Raw genomic sequence first — 27,622 nt, forward strand, 5'->3', positions numbered from 1 at the left:
GTGGATAGTCATACAAGTGGCAGGCTCCGCAGCAGAAGGAATCTAACACTTCAGAACAGTTATTTTGGTAACATAGTGTAGGACCTCCACTTGTATCCTCTGCTTGGTGCTTTTGTTGTCCCTCACTCCATGCCTACGTTCATGCGAGGAGAGGAAGACTGTAGGTTTCTGCACCAAGTGCTTAGAGGCTGAATTCTGAACTCCAAGCCACTTGCAAACAGCACCAAATAATGGGCTAATCTCCTGCAGGCTAAAGGAGCCTGCAACAGGCACATGAGCTGCTGCTGCATGGCATGGGAGAGAGATGGTGCAGCTTTGCAGAATGCCGCGGTATAGTATTCACTCGTAAGGAATGGCCTGTTCTGACAGTAAGTATTTTTAGCATAGCATACTGGCAGAACTTGGACGTGGAATATGAAGGTACCGGCACCATTTCTCATAACTGTTTTTGCTAGAATCAGCAGCACAAATGGCCCTTTTCTGATGCGCAGGCAGGACCCTGTGTGCCGTGCTTTTGCATAAATCACCATATTATTAGGGAAACTTTCTTTAGGAGTATGCAGCCCTCGCTTGGTCCGGAACTCCACAGTTTCCCCTTGTCACTTCTTATTCTCAGAGCTGATATCTGGGCTTCACAAAGCACAAGCCATGTTGATTTGGTAGTGTGAAATCTTTGCTTTCACTTGATTTTAAAAGCATGCTTCTTGTTCTTTTGTGGGTAGGCACAGCCCAGCAAACATAAAGCACTGTAAGGCAGCCGGCAGTTTGGGATGAAAGCAGCGAGCAGCTGGACTCTAGCACCAAAGTTAAAGATTGAGAAGGGGTTCCTCTTAGGGGAGCCATGATCATTCATCAGCATGTTACTTTTGATGTAATATGGATCTGTGTTTGAGATGCATCGCTCACCTGCAATATCTTGTGCCTTGTGCATAGCAGTGTGGGAGGAAACAGCAGCCAGTCATGTCTGCAGAGGGTGTGAGTAGAGGCTGTTGGCAGCGCTTGGCACAAAACTCTTGGGCCAGCTCTGGTTGTTCCATCACCTGCAGCTCTTGTGTGGCAGGAGGCAAAGAAAGGGAGGGAAAGCTCCGATGGTCTGAATTGAGAGAAGCTTTGAAGAATCGGAAAACAAATTGCTACTCATTAAAGCCTGCGTGATTTATGGCATGTCATTTGCATGCCAAAACTTTCCGAAACAAAGCTAATTAAGGAGCTGAAAGAGCCTTGCCTCCAGAAACAAGGCTTGCTGCTCTAACTGTTAAATAGCTGCAGTCAGGTTTGATAGTTTACCACTGTGTTAAGAGCCTCTGCTTCATGCCCAGATCTCCATGCCATCCATAGAAGTGTGCATTTCAAGGGACTCACCAACACTCATGATGTGTAACAGGCAGCTTTGACCAAAGGGAATGAAAGATGAGTGTTTTCCCAGCCATCCTGAGCTGACCTTTCTGCCACTTCTAGGAGTGTCATCAACCTTCTGGCATTCTGAGAAAGTGCTTTTCAAGAGGCAGTTTATTTTAAACATCTGGTACCAATTTAGCAAGCCCCATAAAACGTAAGTTTAGTTCACACAGTACTTAGACATTCAGGAAGAAGACACAAGACATGTTTATATTCTCCTAATCTTTGATTTCTTCAGGACTACTGAGTGGGACTACTCACTCATTTGCTCAAATTTAAGCATGGACTGAACCTCATCCTCTTTCAGTCGCTGCAGTGAAATGTATGACCTGAAGGAACAGGTTGCCCAAGGAGGCTGTGGATGCCCCATCCCTGCAGGCATTCAAGGCCAGGCTGGATGTGGCTCTGGGCAGCCTGGTCTGGTAGTTAGTGACCCTGTACACAGCAGGGGGTTGGAACTGGATGATAATTGTGGTCCTTTTCAACCCAGGCCATTCTATGATTCTAAGAAGGAGAAGTTATCCCCAGCATCAGCTCTGTGTTGCTGCAGCTGGTTTGTTATTAGACCCCCAAGCAAGTTTGAAAATAGCTTGGGCGTCTCTTCAGCACACACCAACTCCTCTGACTTCACTGCAGATATACTTCTGTTATGTCTGCTTGTGGGAGATAGTACAGATGAAGCTGCAGCCGATGAAAAAGTGGCCTTTGGTACTGAGTACACAGAATTCCTCTGAGCTGAACTCATGGTTCAGCCTTCACTGGAGCTGCCAGAGCAGCTTGGGGAGGCAGCAAGGACTCACACAGAACTAAGAGAAGGAAACTGAACAGGTTTTGACTGTACTAAATGCCAAAATCTTACTATACCACAGATAGCTGTTAAGTAGTGCTTGTTTCATTTTGTTTTATTTCATTTTTTTTTATGGGTCTTTTTGGTTAATGTCTGTGCTGTCCTGCAGAAGCAAGCCAGCCTTAGTTTCTGTTCACACACCTGTGACACCAGCCAAGCCTTGCAAAGCTCTCCAAAAACAGGCCTGCCAGGAGCCTACAGGCACGTGACGGTAGAGGAGCCAAAGCCAACATGAATGTAGGCGATAAGGAGCTATTAACTCTCAGAGGAACAAGAGCAAATGTCTGCCAGAGGCAAAGTGAAGCATGTACTCACTATATCACTGGATTTGTAGAGAACCATCAGTGCAACAGCTGGCTCTTCCTTAAGACACTGCGTGCAGCTCAAAGGCCAGGAGGGTTTGTAGAACATATCATTAACTTTGCCAGATTGCTGTTGTGCGCCCAATCTATTCATCAGTTGGATGTGATGATCCTGAAGCTCACTTCCAACTTAGATGATTTTCTGATTTATGAGTCATCCGATAGTTCCTCCTGATATTCTCCAGTTGTTTTCTTGCTTGCCAAAAGATGCTGCTTAGCTGTCTAAAATGTCCACCTGAATGCATTCATAGTTAGCTGAGATGGCCAGAGAGACTAAAACAACTGAGTTATTCAAGCAGAGCTATCCTGTGTCTCAAGACAGCTTTCCTTCCTCTCCCAGTCTCCTTCTAGGTATTAGGTTCTTAGGTCCCCAGAATGAGAAAGTTGCTCTCCCCTAAAATCTATCTTCAGTTCTGATCCCTGGGCCCTTTGCCAGATAGATCAGCCCAGTATCTCCTGATGTTCTGTTTACATACATGACATTGCTGGTGTCAAGGGATTAACTCTAAAAATCACAGATCTACCCCATGTACACAGATGGTTCTCATGAACAGAGAATATGTTGTCAAATCTATAGCATATTGCTGCTCGGGGAAACTAGAATGAGAAATATCTGCCATCCATAGAAATGTACCAAAAGGGTGAGGAAACACTGACTGGAAGCAGACAGCTTCAGGAAAACATTGCTTACTCTAGACTTGCAATTTCTACTGACTGTGTCTTATTCATTTATAAATTGTGGTGGAAGTTGGAAGGCTGGAGTGAACAAATCCCCGTCCCAGCAAATGCAGCAGGTGCAGCTGTGAGCATTGGTACAGTGCACTGTAGGTGCCTTTGACATTGCCTTAGGCATTCAATTTTGTCAGCCTGATGGGAGCAGTGCAGCATTTGGTATGGCAGAGAGAAGTCAAATGATTTTCTGGTTAAACATTGAGCCTATTTTGACCTCTTGGCCATAGCAGAATGGCTCCTAGCAGCACCAGGCAGAGTAAATCATAAGCTACCCTTGATTTCACCATAGACCTAGCTGCTGTGGTGCACAGAAAGTGATCTCACCTAACTTGAACTGAAAGTGGGCATCCAGTCAAACCATGGTGGTAATCCTGGGAGATGAGAAGGAGACCTGCAAACAGCACTGCATCGCCCTTTACTGGCACACTCATCTTAAGGCAGAGCAGGTGGAGCAGGTGGAGAGCTATGTGAAGACGATTAGTTCTTCCAGGTCATCCTGCAAAGAATAGAGAGGGCGTTTGCAAGGCACTTTTCATTTGGACTTTGACATGAATCTTATTGTGAACTTAGTGCGCAACTGGAAGTCATCATGAGGGAGTCAATCTGATGCAGTTCCAGTGCTGACTTCCTTGTGTTCACAAATGTTAATACCTAATTCTGAAACCTTGCTTAGGCAAGTACAGGTGTCTGAAATTGACAGCAGATCTGTATCTCTAGCTGTGCACATAGCAGTTATTATTCCAGATAACAGCACAGTTGTTTATTTGTTGGATGCGTTTTTCTTTCAGACTGCATGTCTCACACGGCGCTAGAAGTTTTATCAAAGAGGTGTTACGGGAAACAGAGATGCAAAATTATTGTCAGTAGCCAAGATTTTGGAAGCCCGTGCCTACCTGGAGTGGCAAAACACCTGAACGTCAGCTATGCATGTGGTAAGAGCAAATGAGCGGTAATTTTAAAGCCCTCGTTCCCTGTAGAAATGTCTCACTGAAATAAGGGCTGGAGGTTGTGCATCACTCACAGAACTGAAGCAACACAGGCAAGAAGGAAGAGTTTCTCATTTTCTTGTGACAGCAAAGTGTAGTACAAAGAAAGATGAGAGAAAAATGATTGCGGGACTTCCATGCCGTGCCTTATATAGGTTCTGCCTCCTCTTAGGAATGTCTTTCTTTGACTGAGGACTGGAACAGATTTCCTCAGCTTCTGCTTTTGGGGATGAACTGTGACCCCCAGGTGGGTGACTGACGTGCTGCTTGACGTGTCCAATTGGTTTTACCAAGTTACTGCTCTGCTCGCTGTGCGCAGCCTGGGAAGCTGCTGGCTTCAAAGGGCACTGGCTATCTGAGTGCTTTTGGGAACAGCCCTGCAGGACTGACTGCCAGATCACTGCCCACCTGAGGATCAGAGGAAAGGGAGCCCCAGCTGTTCCCTTGCTGGCATGAGAGAATTTCTCTTTCATTCTCTCCATGTGTATGTTGTCAGGCGAGAGGCGCTGCAGCAACTCTCCTCTTCACATTGTTGAAGAGAGCTGGAGCCTGTCTTTGCACTAACAAACACACAACATTATTGTGTGTTTGCCTTCATGCCGTAGTAACCTTGTGAATGTGTTAATGCTATTCTCTTTAATTAGAGTAAGGATAATTACAACAGATTGTTCTTTCTTACGCATCCGTATACTGGAAAACAAGCGTATGTTTGTTTGCAGTGAGGTTCTGCACTCAGATGTGTAGTGAATTGTTTTTGCACTAACGCATGGATAATAAATAGTGCTTGTGTGCTTTGCTGGCACACGTTGAAGACTTTTTCTTCTGCCAGATCCTACTGAGCTGTGCAGTCTGAAACATTAGCCAATGGTCTGCAGGTCTAATTATCCTACAGATCATCTAGGGAACATGGGAAGAGGCTGGGCGTGGTTCAGAATGGCATTTTACATTCTTTCCCCTCACTAGAAGATCCCTTCTATCCTGATGCTTCCCAAGCTGAGGTAAATGGGCACAGGGACACAGCAGAGCAGACCCTGTTTTCTGAGGGCTGTGCCACACTTGAAATCATGATCAGGAGTGTGAAAAACCCAAACTCCCTACCTCAGAGGTCAGCTGCTAGTTAGTGTCTGCCTGCATTTGTATTTGATGGTTAATAACAACTTAGCGGGAGCTGGGAGATACTTTTTTTTCTCAGTCCCTGTCCCACAACCTCCTCAGCATCACCTGAAGTCTGCAGAGACTATAATCTACCAGCTCCTGCTGAGGCAAGGAGCCAGCCCTGAGAAACACAGCTTCTGACTGCACGTCCTGGATGCCTCTGGCAGTTTATGGTTGCTTGCTGGCTCCTGCGCCACCTGGCAAAGCAGATCTGCACAGGATCTAATGTAGATAAAAAAAATCCTTCTGTTGGTATCGGCTAGTCTGTCCAGTGACCCTGGGCACACCTCATCTTGGTTGAAGTCCTTATGAATATAGCGTGTCTGAAATGAAACCCTAACAAAAATCAATAGTGCAAGCAGCCAAGAACAGTGCAAGCAGCTGAGAGCTTCTGTTGCCTGTGTTGTTCTAAATCAGACATCCCCCTGCAACAGATATTTGCATGAACAGAGGATGCTGACTTGGCAGAAGGTGGGACAACAGGACAAGACAAGGCCACAGTCTGACAAAGCTGGACCAGCTGTGTGTCCACCATCAGGACCCTCCTGCCCATCACAGTGCGGCACTCCCAAACCAGCACCATGAATCCCCCATGTACTTCCTTCCTGCTACTTCCTTAGCAATCTCTCCCACCTCTCAAGCACACTGCTCCTAACAGCCAGGTCTGTGAATTCAGCACATGGTCTGAAAGGAAACCAGCCTTGTCCATCAACAAAAATATTCTGCTGCTAGAGAACAGTTAAGAATTATGATGATGTACGGGCCAAAATAGAAATCAGTTCATTTGCCCCTGTCTATCTCTGCTGGCTTTCTATTGCAAACAGGAGCAAAGAATTCTAAAAACAATCCTTCCTCAGGAAAGGCAGCAGTTCTGACTTGGAGCCCACACACACAGAAGAGTTCAGCTCAGAAAGAAGTGCTATTTTTAGTTGTTTTGAATATAAAAACTATGCTGAGCCCCAAACTTCTGTCTCCTCTGTTCTGTTTGACTTTCTTTAATGCTACTTATTGGCAAATGTTTGTGTGTAGGGTATAGGTGGGCTCCATACTTGGAATTTCTGTCTTTTTTTTCCCCCTTCACATCAGTCTGAAAATCAGTCTATCTGCCTTCATACAATACAGGGAACGAGTGCCAAGATCTGAATCCATGAAGGGCCCATTCATCTCGTGCACAATCTGAGAGAGCTCTCCATATCTACACGATGTGCTTTCTTTTAGCTCTTTCATTTATTTTAACAAGAGTGGGAAAACATCCCCAGAGACAAGAAATAAATGAGAAGTACCCAGCAGCACCCTGCCACCTGGTCCTGAGCACCTTCCCTCTCTGGTACCGCTCACTTTAGAGGCTCCGCAGAGAGTGTCAGACAAGACTTTAAATGTTTCTGGGCCATTCTGACAGTGAGTTGAATCTGAGTCAGCAGTGTGCCATGGCAGCCCAAAGGGACAACTGTACCCATAGGTGCACCCAGCCCAGCACTGCCAGTGGGTGAGGGAGAACAGGCTGCCCAGGGCTGTGGGCGTAGATTGAGGCACCACCATCAGAAACCCCATTCATTTAGAAGGCAGCAAACACTCCTTGGCTGTGGTGTCTCCTCCTTGGATATGGCCAAAAGCCACCCACACATGGCCCTGGGCACCCTGCTGTGGGTGTCCCTGCTGGAACAGAGGTTGGGCCAGGTGGACCCAGAGGGCCCCAGCAGCCTTAGCCGCTCTGTGATCCTGTAATGGGGAATGGTTAATTAACAGGGCATCTGGTTTACTAAACTGACAGTGCATCATTTGCTTTTCTTCTTTCCAGTTCCTAAATTCATCCTCACAGCTGTCAACCACCTGGTCACTCACAGCAATTCTTCCGTGAAGCAGAATGATGGTGAACGTGGTAATTAAATAATAATAATAATAATAATAATAATAATAATAATAATAATAATAATAATAATAATAATAATAAAAGTTTTCCTGCTCTCCTTTGATTGCAGTAGTACATTGTGGTGCAGCGGAGGTGGGTGCGAGGGAGGGGACCTAAATGCAAATAAAATGAATGATGTGGCCAGTGCATATTTGCTGCCATCACTGATGAGAGCACTGCAGTGACTGGACGGGGAAGTCCATTTATTTGGCAGCTGTGAAGTTAATGTAGTAAATGATTTCAGAAAGCTTAATGGGAAGCAGGCAAGGGGGTTCACATGGCAATAATTGCTTTTTTAAAATAAGGTGTCCATTTTATATGTATTCAATATTTTCAATGCCTTATGAATTATATTTTACTTCAAGATTTATTTTAATATTTACTTCATTTACCAACATTTGGTTTCACATTCTGTAAGGTTCCTATGGCACAGTGCTGACCTGCCTGTATTTTGGACAGACTCATTAGTTCAAAAGGGATAAGGGGAATATCAACGCGATGGCTTTATCAGCTACGATGTGACTGAATTTGTTCTACCTCCTCTTGCTGCAGGTATTGATGTTGATCCAAAGGAATCAAGATCTCCGAAGAAAGATGGCACCATCGTTAGCAACTCCTTGGCTACGTTTGCATACATAAGAGGTAGGAAAATGAAGCAGCTTGGTTAATTAGGTGGTGGCATTTTGGAAGAAAGGGGAAAAGGGAAGACGACTTCTGAAGGTCACAGGTGGTAATCCCATATTTATAGTAACGGCATTATTACAGTATAATTACAGTCCTGTGGATGGGACTATCACAGCTTAACTGACATTTATAGAGTATTTTCCATCCTGAATGATCCAAACTCTTTTAGGGACTGCAGCCAAGATTTCTTCAATTAATATTTTCAATGGGGGCTGTTGGTTGTTTGGCAGTTATAAAATCTGGTCCTGATCTGGGAGCAGAGTTGGAGACATCCATTTTTGGACATGTTGGTTTACGTGAGTGTAAGGATCACTGAAGAGCTATAAAGAAACAACCAAACAAAGAAAGCAGCCATTTCCAGTATGGATCATGACAGGTCTTGTGACGTAGCAACACTAAGGCAAATTTCATTGAGGCCAGTAAATTCACAGTCACCAGATCTCTGACACCACAGGAGAAGTCTAATGCATTTCATAAGTAAGCATTAAGGAGCAACTCCAGAATGAAGATTTCTGCTCCTCTAGGAAATGGTAGAGCCATGCTGCTGTGGAGTCCCTGCCTCTTGTGTTGCTATATTGAGATGCTATCTGAGAGCATGCTGGAAACCAAAATGTTTCCTACCCAGCCTGGGCTGGGAATGCTACCATAGCTTCTCAGAGCATGGAGCTGCTCATCCCATAGAATCAAAGAATCATTAAGGTTGGAAAAGACCTCTAAGATCACCTAGTCCAGCCCACCCCACAATGCCCACTGACCACATCCCTCAGTGCCACATGGTCCTTGAACACCACCAGGGATGGTGACTGCACCACCTCCCTGGGCAGCCTGTTCACTATGACCATGTAGTGCAGGGCACTGGAAATGGCAGCTGGCTGCTGTGTAGCTAAACTTTGGCAAAGCAGGAGAAGAGTTTATGTATTGGATTTCTAATTTCAGATCACCCGGAAAGAGCCGCTCTGTTGTTTGTGTCCAGTGTTTGTGTGGGATTAATCCTCACGCTGTGTGCTTTGGTGATCCGCATGTCCTGCTTTAAAGACTTCCAGAAACTGCAGGGAAAGAAGGAGCACTTGGTGCCAGAAAGCGATGGAGTGGATGAGAGCAGTGAGAGCGAGGAGGAGGAGGATGAAGACTTCTCTGGGTCAGAGCTGCCAGACGAGCTGGCAGAACTGTATAGACCTTCATACTCAGGTTATAACTCAGCGGAAGCAGCGGACCTGGCTGAGCGGATAGAGCGGAGGGAGCAGATCATGCAAGAAATTTGGATGAACAGTGGTTTGGATATGACACCGCCCAGAAATATGAACACATTTTATATCAACGAGGAATAATGGCTTATTTCAGATGACGCTCTCACCCTTTTTTTTTTTTTTTTTTTTTTTTTTTCCTTTTTTTTTTTTTTTTTTTTTTTTTTTTCTTTTTTTTTTTTTTTTATTAAAAAAGAAATGTACCTTCTGTGAAGGAACATTTGTAACAGCTCTTATAATTATTTGTAAAGTAAGAAGAAATATATGCAATTAAAAGAGAGTTTCAAGCCCTCCACTGTCCGTAAATCATTCTGTGGAAAAACATGTGCATAAGCTTTCAAAGCTCTGAATTATGGTTATAGATGGCTTTTCGGTGTCATCTGGGATCAATTGCCACATGCGGTTTATGAAATATTACAAAAAGGTGGAGAAAAGTTGAGAAGCGCAATGTAGAGAAGAGCCTTCTGCATTAGGATGTGTCACTTGTAACCAGTTGGTGTGCTGCAGCTCATAAATCACGTGAGTATGTGCTGTTGCTGAGAAATGTGTTATTAACAGAAAGAGCAGAACAGGACTGAATTAAACACAGGTGACTGAAGCTTGAAGCTGAAGCCTCATTTAGAACACATGGGGAGCGTGAAAAAATAGTGTCCCCTCAACATCTCTTTGGCTGCCCTGGCCATCCCCAGCAGCCACCACATTTTCCTCTGAAGGAAATGTTTGATCATGGAATCACAGAATGGCCTGGGTTGAAAAGAACCACAATGATCATCCATTTCCAACCCTGCTATGTGCAGGGTCGCCAACCACCAGCCCAGGCTGCCCAGAGCCACATCCAGCCTGGCCTTGAATGCCTGCAGGGATGGGGCATCCACAGCCTCCTTGGGCAACCTGTTCCAGTGCATCCAGTGCACCCTCTGTGTGAAAAACTTCCTCCTAATCTCTAACCTAAACCTCTCTTCTCAGTTTAAAACCATTCCTCCTTGTCCTATCACTGTCCGCCCTCATAAACATCCATTCCCACTCCTGTTTATACACTCCCTTCAAGTACTGGAATCACAGTGAGGTCCCCCTGGAGCCTTCTCTTCTCCAAGCTAAACAAGCCCAGTGCCTTCAACTGATGATTTTGATGAACCCAAAGTTATAACAGCATATTAAGGCCACTCCTTCTTAAGGGAAATGCCGTGTTCATGTTGGTGATTTTAAAGCATATTTTAGAGACAACATTTGACTTAAGGTTATCGTCTGAAGACTTCTTTGGAAGTTCATGTGTTCAGACCAATTGGGTTTGGTGTGGTGCTATCAAACAGCAAATGAAATCAGAAACATATCTGAGCTGAAAACAGAACCTTTCTGCCTTTAAATAAAATGCCTCCAATATTTTAGCTGCGGGCCACTGGGAATTCAGCGAACAAAAGGAGGAAAAATGTCACTTCCTATTGGTAAGACTTCATGAGCTCATTGTGCTTTCCCACTCTGACACCGTGCTTTAGGGCAGCACATCGTATGGAATGCATGGAAAGAAAGAAATGACACAGCTCGTCATTTCCTGCCTATGCTGAGACAAACCTAAGTATGGGAAAGCTTCGCCAAGAGGAAGGGACCCACTCCATGACTAAGGTGCAATCATGTGCTCAACTGGAAAAATCTCCGTGCTGATTGGCATCCTCTTAGCGGAAGGAAGAGGGACCGAGGAGTGATGCGAACAATGAGCATGGGCTGCTATTTCATCCTGTCTGTGGAGAACTTTCCAAGGCAAAATGGGGAAAGGTATCAATCAGTGCTCCGTCTTGTGCCCAAATGTTCACTGCTCATGTTGGTACGGAAGACAGAGTGAGAGCAAGCAAGAAAACTCAGACTAAACTACTTTGATCTCTCTGAAATAGCACCTTCTGCAGAAAAAGCATCCAGCACGGAGAACAAAAAAATAATGGGCGACTTGTCTAACCACTCAACCTGACCATACATTTTATTTCTTGGACAATATGATATTTATATATCATATGTTTCATCATATGTATCAAATATTTCTTGCCCATTAAAGACAAGCAGTGGTACAGTGACCCACGCTGGTTTTGGTGGCAGGTCTGTGGTAAGAAGCAATGGGGTGTTGCCAGCTATTGGTGGGGTGTATAACATGAGAAAAACAAGCAGCAGAAATACCACAGCCAGTATCTGCCTTCTTTCCAGGCTGAGGGCAAGAATACAATTTAAGAGGGTTGTGCAAGTCAGCAGCAACACCGTGAGGAGGGCATTTCAGTGCATCAAAAGATAATGTTCCAGCAGTAAAATTCTTGCAGTGGCCAGAAAAGCAGCCCAGGACTACCTACAAGGGAGGCTTTGCAGGCCGTGTGGCTGGCTCTGCATGAAAGCAGCTACTAGGCTCAGGCTGCTCACATGGCTGCGGGAATGACGTGCATCTGAAAGTGATACGAGCCAGCATCAGCCCCGAGACTGCAACAGCAGTGAGGCTGTTTTAGCTCTCCACCACTGTTTTCAAAACAACTCAGAACTTCCCAGCAGCAACCCTTGCGCTGAGGCAAGTGGTAAATCAACCCTCATGAAACTCTCCTTTTCTCTCGGTAGTCACCATGGGCTACATATACAACACTTAATGGCTGCAGCCCAAGCTCCCCAGCTGGGCCCTGGCAGTGCAGCAGCAATGCCTGTGATCAGCGGAGCCCAGCAGTGTCCAGGGTGCGGCCAGGCCGAGGGCAGCAGAGGTGGTGTGGGCAGGGCTTGGCGGGAGGGAGAGCATGAAGGGCCTGGGAAAGCAAAGCCCTGCGTGGGTGAGCAGGGGGTGACGGACCGAAAGCAGGCGTGGAAACCTTTGCACTGGCACTGCCCGCATATGGGGAAGCCTAAGGGATACCTACCTTAGCAAGCATCCTGTTACGGGCAAGGTGTGCGGTCATGCAGAAAAGTCAAACACAAACCAGGGCAGGGGATTTTTGTATCGGTTGTGAAGTCATCTGTGGTGTGTTTCCTTAGGCTTACAAAGGAAAGCTGACCTTCAGCCCTCGCTAAAGTAAGCAGAAGTCCATCCAGAGAGATTTGGAGCCCTGCAAAGCACCACCAGGGTTTTCCTCAGAAAGCCGAATGCCAGCCTGGGAGCAAAAGAGTAACACGCAGACTTTGCCGAGGTACAGTCCTAATGTACTGCCCCAGTCAGTGCCTGTGATGTCCCACCCAACTGGTGCTCATCACGCTGTGGTTCTGCAGCACTGAGCTGCCAAGGGCAGCTTTCCAACATCATGGAAGACAGCAGAAGTTGTGGCTTCTCGTGAAGAGAGAGCAAAAATCCCAGCTGGAAAGCTTCAGTCAGAGCTTGCACCTTTGTTAGGCAGCCAAGTCAGTCAGCCTGAGAAACTCGGTTATGCTCACAGACAACAGGGCTGCCTCCTCTGCCTTTCTTTTTTAACATCTGAATGCTCTGGACACAGCAATGTGTGGTGGTTTTGGAGCTGGATGGCGTTTGAAGCGAGGCCCTGCTCAGTGGGCGGTAGGACCAGCAGACCTCCAGGGACCTCCAGATCCTCACAACTGGTCTGACTACACCATTATAGATATTTAATCATATCTGGCTGGATTACTCTGCCTTTATTGAGAGCTGCTCTCTCAGACCTAATCCTTGAAATACAACAATAATTGCCTTTTTTCTGGTTTCCTTAAGGAAGTGCCAAATTTCCTATTTTTGCTATAAACTTCCTCAGTTTGAAGGCAATCCCACAATGGTTACTGCACAAGACATACTTACACAGTGTGAGGACAAACACTGTCCTTGACACCGCAGGCAGGTGCCACTGTGGCCAGCACAAGGCAGATGGAACCAGTCTGTCCCCATCACCTGCTGTACCCTGGATCAGATGGAGGGCAGCTCAGAGCTCCTCCTCTTGATGGCTCCTAATCACAGCTGGTCCTTGTGCTATTCCCAATCGCAATCAAGCAGTTCAACTCATTATGGAATCACTGGGGTTATAGATTGGTTGAAGTCAGCAGGAACCTCTGGATGTAAGATGCAGGAGAGTGGGAAAACAATCAGAAAATCAATTTTAAAATGCACTGTCTGTGTTAGGTTCAGGCCACTCTATGACTTCGCAGTACAACAGCCAACCCACGGCTCCCCGGTGGCTTCTGTCCATGGCTCTCGTGCAGTAGAATGAAGCACAACACATTTGCAGAAGTTACAGCAATTCAGTGGAGGGGTGAGAAATGGCCACGAGGAGCTGATTCATCTTTCAAGGCAGAGCAGGCCTTGCTCTGTCTCGCTACAAAATGCTCCTTCACGAGGAGCCTGTGCCAAGGACTACAGTTACGTTACCGACTCTCACGATATGCAATATAAATTTCCACTAATCAGAACGGCGATACGACCACAAAACAAACATTTTAGCCAAGTTTTACTGTATGTGGCCTTTGACGGATAATTGGTTTTCCCTCTGGAAGGGCATGTCTGCTATCAAGCTCTCAGAAATTAGCAGCTCTCAGAAATTAGCAGTTTAGAAGGAAGATAAAATGCTTTCGCAAACCCAAGAGCAGTGTTCATATCACATAATCCCAATTCTTTGGAGCAGATCTTTAAATGCTTCTGGTCCTGTGCTTTGTTCCTGTGCTCTTTCATCTTTTTCCAGCCAGTTCATTCAATTTCAGTTGTAACAAACGAGCGTAGCGGCTCTATGGGCGCTATCGTGAGTGCTGCGAGAGCATTGCGTGAGCACTGAGAAGGGAGAACAACAATCAAAGGTATTTAGAACAAAACACAGTTTCTTCCATGTTAATTATTTCCTATGCCTTGCTTTTCCTCACCTTCAGAAAGGAAATGACAACGCTACAACATAATCGAATGCCCCCCTCAGAGATCAGAGCCCTCCATCTAATGGTAGTTGAAAAGGTTCTTTTTCACTGAAACAATAACTCTCAATGAGTCTTGGAAATGTAACAAAAGTCCATAGGCTCCTTTGATACACGTGCCAGAGAGCTCTGCTGGGAAGAGGATGCTACCAATGTGGTGTAGTTTCATCACGGAAAACCGCCTGCTTCCAGTTGTGGATGTGTTTAATGCAGGCAATCCAGAGAAATATAGATACTCAGCTGTATATTTTTTCACGTTGTCATGGCTATTGAACGCTTCTGGTAGCGAGGATGTTAAATGAAATGGCCACAAGCCAACAGTGACTTCAGCTATTTGCAGACTGGGAGTGTACCGAACAAACTTCTCAGAATAACACTGAGCTGAGATGAAAGCTCTGCTTGCAAGAGGGATTCAGGTGGGTATTTCCAAGGATTCATTCCAATGGATCCAGAATATCTGGGAAGCTTCCTGCCAAGGACAGCGACCTCAGAGCAGTTATGACAAAGTAACTGTAAAAAGTTGTTTTCAAATGAAGAGAACAGGTAAATGCCTCCCCTAATAGTTCTAGGGTGCATCAATAAATTACTACTGTACACGTAGTCACGTCACAAATTATCATAGAATCACAGAATGGCCTGGGCTGAGAAGGATCCCCTGCTGTGTGCAGGGTCACCAACCACCAGACCAGGCTGCCCAGAGCCACATCCAGCCTGGCCTTGAATGCCTGCAGGGATGGGGCATCCACAGCCTCCTTGGGCAGCCTGTTCCAGTGTGTCAACACACTCTGTATGAAAAACTTATTTATTTCAGCCTACAAGAATGAAACAGGTTCCCTAGATCACTGCTGGATTTAGGACCTCAAACACTCACTGACATCCATGTGCAACTCACTGAAAGAAAGCACTGTGAGAGATGGGAGAAGAAGGAGAGGGTTTGTATCTGTAAAGAGCACTTACAACCAGCAGGAGCTATCAGGAGCTGGCCTAGCAAATTATATGAGAGATCATTTTTATGATTCTATACTGATTTCAATGAGTGCTACCAATTTTTTTTCTTGAAAACATACTACAAAGTTGATGCTTGGGAAAAACTACTGGACAACTTCAATCACTACAGCAAAACCACACTCATACCATACTGAATTACATTATTTCTGTTTTCTATATCGTAGTTCTCAGCTACAAGTTGAACAAAACACTTCAGTTGAACTTGATCAATGTCTTTTCAACCACACTAACACATAAAGAAAATTATGACTGTTTCATAGTAATGGAAAAATATTTAGCAAAGCACTTTGTTATTCTACAGTGACTCAAACAAGCAGGGAGACTGAAGCCAGGGACAGAGAATTGCAAATCTAGAGAGGAACAAGCAGGTGTTTTTAATGGACAGTCAATGACCACAGTATTCCCCACTAGCTGCACTGACAGGTTTGGCATGGTAGGAAGCTCCCAGTTGATAATATGTCAGACATTTGTCTCTGCCACTAAGCCCTTGTGACAAGAGGATTAGGGTGTGAATAAGACCAAAAAAACTAGCAATGGAAAATATCAAGTGTGGGTGCAAATTCGGACGGCAAACACAAGCGATCTGTTAGAACTGTTGGGCAGCCCTATCAACACAGTGCCAACATGTGGCACCTGCAAAAAATATTTCAGATTAAAACTTGATATAAACTATATGCTATGAGCAATCACCTGTTATTAAGATTGAGGTCGCTTGCGAGCATTATCTAGTCTGCTCAAGCAGAAGGCAATTAGACATTTGTAGGAGCAATTTGGCACATGGAGTATGCTAAAAACTACAATACCAAACCAGCTGCCTTGCCTTTCTTCACTGCAGAACTGAAAATGATGACTGCTCTGGGGTGTGAATGAAGATACCACTGCTGGTTGTGAGTGCCCACAGGCAGGTATGGCTCACCTCTCTTTCAAACACCCAGCTGATCCTCATGTGAGATTTTCAGGGCAGTTGGGATTTGTGCTGCACAGCTACTGACATGGATGCACACCTCCTTAGTAGTAAAGAATCCCTATCAAGCAGGCAGAAATCTAACACGTAAAACTTCAAGTTAGACATAAAACTTCTCCCTAAATAATTGTTAAGCAGTCAAGTCATTTAAAAATGAGTTTAAAAATCAGCTCTGTAGAAATGGTTGTAAAGACTGATCAAAACAACACCCAGCATTTTAGTACACATTTATTACTTATATTACCTGTGAAATACGTTAATATCACAACATTCAAAATACAAGTTCCTAATAAAATAATCAACTTAAACAGGATTTATTCCGTTCTTTGCAGAGACAAGTGCTGCTAAAGTTGCATAGAAATGTAAACAGGTATCAAAAACCTAAGGCTGAAACAGGCATCTGCTTAGGAAGTGACAACTTCAGCTTCTGTCAGAAGAATCTAACACACAGTAACAACCCTCTTTGCAAACCAAACAGTGGAAAGAGGCAAAAAGTGCTTGTGGAGCTTCATCTTGGCCCCCATTTGATGTCTTTCACACCATGAAATTGTCTTTTCAAAGCATGGCTGTCTGCCCACTCAGCGTTTAGAAATGAATCGTCGTCATCCTCTTCAAGTTTCTATGAACAGAACCAGTAGGTTAAGGCAGCAGTAATAACTGTAACCTGAGCTTAGTCTCTGTGCTACCACAGCTCACAGACAGTTAAAAGACACCGTTACCTTAAGTTCTTCCTGCTTTTTGTGGTAATACAGCATCATCTGTTTTTGTTCTTCATGGCTAATCAGAGGCTCACGCCCAGGAGCTCCTTGTCCTTTCTGAAAGGGAAAGCAGACATCTTTTTTCAGATGGTATTTATGATACAAAATAGAACAGCAGAAGCTGCTAAGCAAAGATAGTAAAATCTTTCTTCAGACACTAAGATTTCTCAAACTTAACAAGATTTTCAGGATGGGAAAACAAATGAACACAGGATTACTGAGTCTGCTTTACTTAAACGTCTGCTCTGAAAGACATTAGAAATCTCTCAGCTTTAAGGACATTCCCAGTGTCTCAGAACAGGCCGATACATCCTTAGCTCCTCTGCTAACACAGACACAAGATGGTCTACGACTTGGTAAAGGAAAACAGCTACAAAACACAACAAATAAAAATTATTTGTTACTATAAAGAAAAGAAGAAAATTTCCAGTCAGTTATCTTCATGGAAGAAGTGATGCATGCAGCAGAAAATAGCCGATGACAGCTATTGTCAACAATAGCAAACAGAACCGTTTAAATAGAGATGGCAAATCCCCTATGGAATAAAAATGGTCTGGCTTGCTTTAAATTAGCTCTGCAACTCAAGAATGCAGGCATCCACTGCGAGATAAGAAAAGCACCATACTGCTTCACAGAGAAGCTCTTACTGCCTTCAAAGTGAAATGCAGCTCAAGAATAACTCTCAGCTGTGGGCAAGTACTGCCCATAGGAAATGTCAGTCATCTGACATTCATAAATGCATCCACTGAATGGCACACACCAAAAGTGAATGAAAATCCAAATGTTCTTTCCTTGCGTAAGGCTTTCTCACCTGCGATGAGCAGAACTGCACAGTTCTGCACTACTTTGTCCAGAAAATTGTGAACAGACCGATCAATTTGGTACTTAATTCCGATAATGTGAGAACATGACTGTGGGGTCAGATGGCAGCACACACTTAATGACAGCCTTTTGCTAAAACGTCAGGCCTATAAACTGAGGGGAAGTGGGAAATCTTTGCCTCATTTTTGCTCACTATTCCAGAAGACAGCTCAGACCTATGTTCACAAGCTACATGTGTCTCACCACATCTGCCCACTAAGTCTGATCTTTACAAAGTTCAGCTGTGAGCTTTAAGAGGCGCAGCTGGGCAGTGCAGGTGCAGCAGCTGGTCCTTCCTTCTAGCAGTCAGTGAATTCTCACCAATGACTCTGGGAGAGTCTACATTTGGGCTCAAATACACAACCTGTGTCCTCTAAGTAAGCAAGTTCACATTGCAACTGAGGCAGCTTGAGGACCCGCCATCAAGAAGCTCAAGATACCACATTCAGGAAGGAAATGAGTTGCAGATATTTTCTCTCAATTAACAGACTTAAAAGTTGATGAGGGTATTCTGTCTAGTGATTTGCACTGAGATGGAACTGAAAGCCAGCTGGGTTTTTGTGTGTGTTTTTAAGCTTTTCAGGTTGTGTTTAAACAAGTTGTAAGTACCTCTTTGGTGCACTTTAATAGGGTGCTCTGGAGCAAGTAATAGAAATTGCAGTATTTAACTGATAGGTGAAGAAATTACTAAAAAAAAATAATTGGGATATAATAAACTAGAAGCTTTAAAAAATAGTTGTCATTTTAAGATATTTAAGCTGGACTTAATTCTAAACCATTTCATACACCTAGTAACAGTTCTCTACCATAGAGAACTGGACTACCAAGAAGGGATCAAGAAAACTACTAGCGATACTCACTTTCTGTATCTTGACAATGATGGTTGTTTTCTCATTTCTTCCCACATAGTCAGAAAGCAACTTTGTTTCTTTCAACTCTTTTCCTGCCCACCATAACTGTGCTTCGGATTCTTCTATGACTTCAAGCCCAGCCTGTGGCAAATAAACAAGGCGAGGGCTGTGCATGAGAGAACTTATGGGGTGGCAACATTCCCTTCTTTTTCAATTATTATTATTGTTTTTCCCTAAAACCAGATTCTTTTCCCTGGAAAATAAACCTGGAATTAACAGGAAGACCAGCATGATCCACCTGATTTTCATCTCTCTTTTCACATTAAAGGTTCATATCCCATTCAGTTTTGATTTAACAGAAACACTTTGGGAAGCAAAATTTTAGTACTGACCTTAAAAAGAAGCTGCAAGCTGTTTAAATTGGGTCCCAGGCTTACCTGAAGTCAGCTTTTACGTAACATTCAAAATATACTTATCTTATTTCTGTAGTTAAGCTGCTGTTGTGCTTTCACGTAACGTATCAGACAGTAATACCTAAGAAAATTTCTCATGCACATGGAAACAAAGTCACTTTAACTGATAAAGTGGAGAACAGCACAGCACAGACGGAAGCCAGACACTACATACAACACAAAGACATGACTGCATACGTGAGTCCCCGACAAGTCTTCTTTATCTTCCAGCTCCATCCTGACTGGATCATGCGGAGGCAATCCCATTGGATACACGATCATCACAGCCCCTCGGAGCTGGTCCAATGCATCTTTCACCATGTCCAGATTAAGACACACATTGGCCTGAACTTGTTTCTGAAATACAGGCAGGGGTCGTTGATAATTTTTTTATATACACGCACATGTGGACACACACAGAGCTATACGAAGAAAGGCTTTGTTACACAGTGATTTTAAAGGTTTATCACTGAGATATTTGAACTCAGCTGTCTACACAAAGATACTAGGAATGCAAAAATATATGTATGTATATGTATCTATATATTTGTATATTTAATTAATTTGTATATATAAGACATTCCCTAAATTGCATAGGGTGCACATAGTAACAAATGTCTGTGGAATGAAGGCACTCATATATACACATATGACTGCAGAAACTGGATGGGAAGCCTTTTGTTCCAAGTACTTGCAATTCACCAACTCGAGTCAAATTAAAGTGCAGATTAGAGGAAGGATCTAAAACTTGAGTCTTCAGTAAGATGTGGGGTGAATGTAAGTAAAAGAGTGAAGTTTGGCATATTCATGCAAACACCTGAAAGACCCTGAGATTATTCCAAATCAGACTGCAACAGACATAGGGGGAAACCACCCAACCAACCACACAAGGTGCATCTAGAAAATAACTGAGGGTTTTTTTTTTTCCTTGGTGACAGAATGGTTGCAATTAGTGTAGGAGATAACAGAAGAGTAAGAGAATGCTGCCTCCTGGTGGTCAGTATTAAGCTCATTAACTGTTGAGTCAAATTGGTATCTCAACCTCACAAGATTAACACGCTTATCAGCAATGGAACTGTCAAGAAGGTCGATTTAAGTTCACAGACGACACTAAAAACTGATTAACAATCTGTATATGGCTCAACGCTGTTTTAAGACTTTCACACCTACTAATTCCCAGAAGCAGAAGACTGAGGAAAAGAACTTGCAGCTGCTTACCAAAACATTAATGTGATAACAAATGTTCTTGAGTTAGTGCTTCCAAGTTGTGTGAAAGCCCAGACACCATGCAGAACACACACACACGTTTGGTAAACTGAGACTGTAGTCCCATCAAGACTCAGAATCACAGAATTATCAAGGTTGAAAAAGACCTAGAAGATCATCTAGTCCAACCATTACCAATACTTCCCAGCTAAATCATATTCCTCAACACAACATCCAAACGTTTCTTGAACACTCCCATGGTCGGTGACTCCACCACCTCCCTGGGCAGTGCATTCCAATGCCTGACTACCCTTTCCGAGAAGTAATACTTCCTAATGTCCAGCCTGAATCTCCCCTGCCACAGCTTGGAACCATTCCCTCTAGTTCTATCACTGTCTATATGAGAGAAAAGGCTGACCCCCAGCTCACTACCACCTCCCTTCAGGAAGTTATAGAGAGCAATAAGGTCTCCCCTGAGCCTCCTCTTCTCCAGGCTGACTCTTATGCTTATCTTCAAGCACACAAACCCACTGAGACCAAGTGCACATCTGAGTGCTTGTAAAACCGAGGCTTAATCTAAGAAATGAGAGTTTTTCAATTAGTCATAGGTAACAGTCAAAAAACCGTGTTAATGAGCGAGAGGTATTTTATTCCAGGAACATCACAGTACACAGTTAATTTTTCACCAGGAAACATGACAAGCATTCACCTAAAGAATGCATCAGTAGCAAATTAGGGAGTGTGGGGATGAAATTAAACGCAATTTAATCATTCAGTGAGGTCTTGGCTGCCAGCATTCACTTGGTGTTTAATACCTGATTCCTTAACTTGTTGAACCAGCTTGCCAGAAGCCATTAAGAAAATCATTAACAGAAGCGTCAGTTTCTGTTAGATTATTCCCAACGCTGCAGGATATTAATCAAAAACTGTTCGCCTTTGCACTGAAAAAAGTCCACTTTAATTAAGCTGCGCAGCTACACAGCCCCTATTAGGAAAGTCCCATGTATCACAAGCTGCTTTGGAAAACTTACCTTGGAGATTAATGCCTTGGCTTCCTCTATGGTCTTTCTTATAACTTGTTGCATTTTTTCGTTGGGAGCTAGAAAGTAAGAGACCTGTACTCAATAAGTCTATATTTGCTATAAAAACAAACTAAACAAAGCAAAACAAAAAGAGGGAACACCAACCAGAACATACATAGAAAACCCAATGAACCAAGCAAACTGCCTCCCCAGGTTATTCCCTACTATAAGCAAATGAAACATTGCTTAGTCACAAGGCAAGAAATACCTTCACTGCTACATTGTAGTCCGCCCACAAAATAGATGCTTTAGTATCAGATTTCTTACTAACTTAAGAAACAAAATAGCATTTCTCATGGGCGTAGTAAAGCTCAGTTTTCCCTAGAGACACCTGACTGATAATGGGAACTTCACTGAAGACAAAAATACCGAGTAAAAAGCAACAGCCATAACCTCACACTCACTGCAACCCAAAGCGAGACTCTTCCTCATATGACTATCATGGACTGTATTGGTAGATGTGCTTTAATCAGAAACAACAGCTTGGAGTTTGCTGGCTTTTTTATCCTAACTAAAAGCTCAATCTAATTTGCAAATACAACATGTTTCATATCATAGCTATCTATTTGACTGCTATAAAAATAATCCCCTCGCAAACAAAAATGAAATCAAATCATACTCATTTGCAGCTGTGCATTCAAATGCATCATTTAATTTGGCCTGCATTTGCATACTGTCCAGGATTATAACTGTTAATCCAGTTCCAACCCCCTGCTATGTGCAGGGTCGCCAACCACCAGCCCAGGCTGCCCAGAGCCACATCCAGCCTGGCCTTGAATGCCTGCAGGGATGGGGCATCCACAGCCTCCTTGGGCAACCTGTCCCAGTGCATCACCACCCTATGAGTGAAAAACTTCCTCCTAATATCAAACCTAAACCTCCCCTGCCTCAGTTTAAAACCATTCCTCCTTGTCCTATGGCTGTCCACCCCTATCATAAACAGCCCTTCCCCTTCCTACTTGGTCCCTTCAAGTACTGGAAGGCCACAATGAAGTCACCCTAGAGCCTTCTCTTCTCCAAGCTAAACAAGCTCATGTAAACGATAGATTTGCAGATTCATTGTGAAAACAGGCAATTAAATAGATACTACTTAACAAATCTATGCCTTCAGCATCATTTGTTCACAGGATGATTGCTGTAATTAGTAAACAAGCATTAGCTGGCTAACCTGCTGTCCTGATAGATATTCAGCATGCAATTCCTGGTTGGTCTTATATTCTTTTCATGACAGCAAAGCAAGAAAGAGAGGTTCAGAATCAGTTTCCACATTTGTGACGACATCACAGATCAGGTTAGAGACAACCACCTGTACCCTATTTACCATGGCCGTTCCTTCGTCCAATCTCATCCTTCTTGAAGACACTCCCACCACTGGGAACGCATTTTTCTGCCCACTCGTCCTTTAACTTCAGCTCTTCGATCTGCTCGTCCGTCAGCCCTTGCATGTTGAGTGGCAGGTACACACCGTGCTCCGCCAGCTCCTGCATCTCTTCGTCGAGCGTTTAGAGCACAAGGTTAGAAATCTGCCTTACTGCGAACACACCACTTATAAAACCCTCTCAGAAAAAGCTTTTGGGATGGGGATCCCCGCACCCTGCGCTGTGGGGAAGCGAGGCCCTTCCTGACACCCTTAGGCCCGGAACCCTTAGGCAGCAGCGGGGCGGTACCTGAGCACAACCGCTGCACCTTCAGCCTGCCGTTGTAAATACGGGCGACCAGAGGCGCCAGCTCGGCGATGCGGGCGCTGCAGGCCGCCTCCAGCAGGAACTGGCTCTCATCGCCGCGCTTCACGTGCAGCCGCACCATGACGGGGCCGCAACGAGCGGGGGAGACGACAGCGGGACCCTGTGGTGACTACCGCCCTGCAGTCGCGCATGCGCAGGAGGCGGTTAGAGCCGCTGCCCGCCTCCGCGCGTCCCTGGATACGGGAGGAGGGGGGGGGATGGCGCTTCCGCCCTAGGCGGGAAACGGGGAGGTGAAGGGGGTCTGTCATGGCGGCGGTCACGCTGGTCACTTTGAACCAACAAGGAGCAAATAAATCTGTGTCTGAAGGGGATGTCTGCTCACACAGACCTCGCTTCCCCTTCCCTGTGTGGTCCTCAAATTGCTCCCTTATGGCCTCCTTGATGTCCCTCTGGTTCTCCAGACTGGGGTGGACATCAGTTTCCCAAGCATTGCTAAGAGTTTGTCACCATTTCTTTCACATGCTCCATGACTATCGTCCTTGGAGGTGTTCAAGGCCAGGTTGGACAGGGCCCTGGGCAACCTGATCTAGTAAAGGTGTATGTTTGGTGGCCCTGCCAGGCAGGGGGGTTGGATCTACATGATCCTTGAGGTCCCTTCCAACCCGGGTCATTCTGTGATTCTGTGACTTTAATAGCACAACTTCTACAAGAGAGTAGCTGTGTGTGCAGGCAGTGTCCACCATGTCAGCAGTCTCCTACAGGCTGCTCTGTAGCTTCTCCAAAGGAGGGCTGGAGTGATCTCTAACCCAGAGAGACAACTGCGAGCTGCTCTGTTAAACAGGGCCCCAGGAAAGCATCCAGCATAAGAAAAGAAAAAGGTAACTCATTAAGGGCAGGTATGTTTTATTTTGTTAATACAACACCGCCTTCCACAGGATATATACGGAATGTTGTACGCCACTGAGTTTCAATACTGCGCTTCTGTAAAGTATACAGCCATAGATATTGTGTGCCACAAGCAATAAAACTGTTACATTTAACAGAGCAGATTACCACAGGGAACATGGAATTCGTGTAAATGTGTCGAGCGTTTCTATTTTTAATTCTTAGTATGTTCAGAACTTCTGCTAGTAATTCTTTTTGTTAATACACGTTACAGTGGTTAGCAATATATATATATACACACACACTACAGTTTTGGAGCAGTTCTCGTGATCTTTGTGGTACTTTGCTGTCCATCTCCGTAATCCTGTATAGTGCAGAGGTGCTGTATACCAGGTGCATTTTAGACAGTAGTTTTCAATCACTGTAATTAAATATTCAACAAAGAACATATTTATCACGTAACTCCCACTAGGAAAAAGTTTCCCCCCTCAAAAAAAAAATGTTTTGCTAATGTAAGAATATACCAAAACACTGATCACACAGATGTTTATAGCAACAGTGTAAAACAAGGTAATCCACATACCGAAGCACAAAGGTACCACTGCTGTTTAAAATGTACAAGTACTGTTTAATGAGTTGAACAGAAAAAAAAGCACAATATAAGATTTACTATAGTCACTCCTCTATCCAACTGCAGCTCATGGCTAACCAGACAGTGTTAAAGGAAAAAATGGGTTGTTGTATAAATAACCTTTCAGTTGTGTTTGAGAATTTCTAAAAAGCACTGTCATCGTGTATTTTGCTGCTATAAATATAATGCTGATATGTTGAGTTTCAGTCGCTGGCTTTGCAGAACCACTATGGCTTGTTTGAAAGTGAAGCCAATGAGTGTAGTAGGCGGGTGTTTGCAGTCCCCCAAGAGATGACAACATTGTGCCACATTCAGCTTTTGATAGAAGTACACAACTGCGTATAAAAGTTATGTGCCAAGATAGCATGAATTGTAAGGAGAATGGCCAGGAGGGGGGTTTAGCATGTGTTAGTAGAGCTAAGTAGATCAGTTGTTTTAAATTGCCTCAAGATAACAAAATACCGCATTTTATGTAAGGTCATGTGAGCTTTAGAAAACATAAGAGCACAGAGTTGCCTTTTTATAACATAATATGCAGAACCGTGACTTAGGCTTTGCTGGCCTCAAAGCAGCACCAAACATGGGACGGTCGCCATCTTGGGGATGAAGGGTCACTTGTTTAGTTTAACTGCAGAAGTAACAGAATGATATCTTGCAGCTCAGAGAAACGTTCTCTTCTTTGAAGGCAAGGCTTTGAAAATACAGCGGTAAGTATAGCAGTAGACAGGAAGAATGCTGGCAGGACAGCCCAAACATGTAAGATGACTTCTTTCCTCTGCTGCTGCACCATGACTGCCAGTTACTTCACCCGGGTCCTTCTGTAGGATAAGAAAGCCCTTCCAAAAACATGAAAGAAGAGTGGGACAAGCTAATGGCAGTATGTTGTCTGCAACTGGTAAAAGACTGCTTGCTTTATCAAAATTCAATGGGATTTTTTCCAGAGGCTGAAGGAAAACTTCTATCAGTTGTTTCCAATTTGTGTGAAAATAAGAAAAAGTATTTTAAAATAGCAGTGAATAAATGGATGATATGAAACAGTAATTCTGACCTAATGATGGTGAATATGTCACAATAATATTTAACAGCTGAAATGTACCGACGCAGAAAATTAAAGTCAAATACTGAATATATTAATATACAAAGTATTGTTTGTATTTTGAAATTAAACTATTCTTGTTGTGCCTCAAATTCAAATATAAGCCTTACAAATCTCCATAGCTTCTGTTATAAATTAACTTCTAAGCAATACTTGTCAACATTCAAATCTCAATAAACTTTGGCAGCTCTTTGGTAAATACTTATAAATAGCAATTAACAAAACAGTAAAAAGGGAGCAGGAAGGATACCAGCAGGGAGCCCCCTTCATTGAAATCCCACAACGGGGAACAGAACAGAGAGAGCTCCCTCGGCAAAAAACTATTTCCAAGATTGGTATATTGTACTGAGATTAGTAGCTCATCCTTCTTTCTTTTCCATCTATTCATATACTACCACGTTGGGATTTTAATAAACTTTCACGCCATTTTTTGTGCTCTACCATATATACATATTCAAAATTTATACACAAATAATAGTGGCTGTTTACGAGTAAAGTTTCAGTGCATTTGCCAAGTAATTATTGCACACAGAATAATCTCAAATGCCCAATTATTCTACTGGATAAACGTAGCAACAAATATAACCTCTTATATTTTTTGAAGATCTATCTTTCTGTAAAATCTTGCATTGGTGACACCTTAGGTGCCAAAGAAGTGAAAGGATCTGCAGGGGATCTGTTGCTGGTTAGTCTCGATGGGACAGGAGGTGCAGGCGGTCTTCTTGCTGGCATCGTATAGAAACAATCAGTAGAACTTTTATTCCAGTCATTACCGAAGGTAAAGTCTGAACCAAGAAAAGTATTTTGTTCAGTGCCCAGCAAATCTGGAGATCCAGCTGACTTACTGGAACCAATTTGCTTAAAATCTGGAACACTTTTAGATGGCTTTAGCTTTCCGTGGAAATTCTCATCCTCCTCGTCAAACGTTACCCATCCTTTTGGCTGTACGTTTTTAACCATGAGAGATCTGCTTCGCAAGCAAAAACTGTTTTCAGGTGCATCAACAGAAAATACAGGCTTGCTTGTATTAGAACCGGAGGGATTTAGAGAAGGGAAAGGATTGAAAGCGGCGTGTCCTTCCTGTAAATGTGAAGTTATTTCAGATTCTTGAGTTTCTGTTCTAAATGGGTTTCCAGCATTAAGTGTTCTTTCAGTGAATGGATTTGTGCGGTTCAGTCCAGTAACAAATGGATTTGGAGAGCTGCGCGTGTGTTCCTGGGATATGTTAAGGGTTGGAGCAGGAGGCATTGCTGGCATGCAACTTACAGTATTCAAAATATCATTTCTTTGTGTTGCGGAAGGCAACTGCATTGATTCCTTTTGGTTTAAGGTTGGAACAGCTGACGTTCGAGCAGGTGTCTGCATCTTTGACACAAGCAGCTGAAATGACAAATCTTCAAAAGGGTCACTATTTAACTGTGTTTCAAGCTTAGTGCCATAGGTTCCATTTGTTTTAATCTGGAAAGAAAACAAATTGCTTAGTAATCACATTTTGAAGACAACACCAACTCCCCATTTCTCAGTTCTAGGAGAAGAAAAGAAGCTCTTGGGCTTCAATACTTCAATACAACTTGGCTGCAACTTGTACAAAGCGCTTATTATAGAACGATTGCTTCTTTTCTGGAACAAAACAAAACCCCTTATCTCCTTTTACAAAGAAAAGCTTCCTAGTAGCTAAAGTTAACTCCCCATCCCACAGCTTTACGCAGCTCAGAACCCTGGCCAGAAGCTCTGTTGGATGTGGTATTGGAAACTCTTCAAGAAACTTGGGCAATGGCGCTATATTCTAAACAAGTGATAACCCAGCATAGATGTGAAAGGAAAAGCTCTGGTTTTCACTGTTGGAGAGTTTCTAACACGGATGTTAAAAGCAATACTTAAGCATCACAATGGAAGAGAAAATTAGTGTTATTAGTGTGTGCATTTTAAGCATCTCTATGAAGATCTCTATTTTGTAGGCATCTCTAGTGCTTCT

General features: G+C 43.7%; 3 protein-coding genes across 16 annotated transcripts in view; 1 reads left to right on the forward strand and 2 right to left on the reverse strand.

The window, feature by feature from the left end:
• Positions 1 to 9,612, forward strand: part of EVA1C (eva-1 homolog C) — a 32,918-nt gene extending 23,306 nt beyond the window's left edge. The window contains exons 5-8 of one of the 2 annotated variants that reach the window (XM_015881330.1): positions 4,128 to 4,271; positions 7,279 to 7,359; positions 7,942 to 8,031; positions 9,010 to 9,612. In XM_015881330.1, coding sequence (XP_015736816.1) covers positions 4,128 to 4,271; positions 7,279 to 7,359; positions 7,942 to 8,031; positions 9,010 to 9,401 — 707 coding nt within the window. In that variant the 3' untranslated portion in view covers positions 9,402 to 9,612. The remainder of the gene's footprint in view (positions 1 to 4,127; positions 4,272 to 7,278; positions 7,360 to 7,941; positions 8,032 to 9,009) is intronic. The other variant, XM_015881339.2, reaches the window with a different exon arrangement.
• Positions 9,613 to 16,351: 6,739 nt separating this feature from the next.
• Positions 16,352 to 23,260, reverse strand: CFAP298 (cilia and flagella associated protein 298). Of its 2 annotated transcripts, XM_015881365.2 has the most exons (7): positions 23,018 to 23,260; positions 22,672 to 22,839; positions 21,300 to 21,367; positions 19,261 to 19,419; positions 18,620 to 18,751; positions 16,860 to 16,955; positions 16,352 to 16,759 (listed from the first exon to the last, which is right to left on the reverse strand). In XM_015881365.2, exons 1-7 carry the CDS (start codon positions 23,154 to 23,156, stop codon positions 16,649 to 16,651), a joined length of 873 nt encoding a protein of 290 aa, XP_015736851.1. In that variant the 5' UTR covers positions 23,157 to 23,260; the 3' UTR covers positions 16,352 to 16,648. The 2 variants fall into 2 exon arrangements, with proteins under 2 accessions (XP_015736851.1, XP_015736859.1); XM_015881373.2 differs by lacking the exon at positions 18,620 to 18,751 and having other exon boundaries at positions 23,018 to 23,248.
• Positions 23,261 to 23,921: 661 nt separating this feature from the next.
• Positions 23,922 to 27,622, reverse strand: part of SYNJ1 (synaptojanin 1) — a 55,409-nt gene continuing 51,708 nt past the window's right edge. For 7 of the 12 annotated variants that reach the window (XM_015881434.2, XM_015881442.2, XM_015881412.2 and 4 more), the window contains one exon: positions 23,922 to 27,105. In XM_015881434.2, coding sequence (XP_015736920.1) covers positions 26,254 to 27,105 — 852 coding nt within the window. In that variant the 3' untranslated portion in view covers positions 23,922 to 26,253. The remainder of the gene's footprint in view (positions 27,106 to 27,622) is intronic. The other 5 variants (XM_015881447.2, XM_032448712.1, XM_032448694.1 and 2 more) reach the window with 2 other exon arrangements.

Source organism: Coturnix japonica, chromosome 1 (genome assembly GCF_001577835.2).
Source record: "Coturnix japonica isolate 7356 chromosome 1, Coturnix japonica 2.1, whole genome shotgun sequence".
Classification (NCBI taxonomy): Eukaryota; Metazoa; Chordata; class Aves; order Galliformes; family Phasianidae; genus Coturnix; species Coturnix japonica.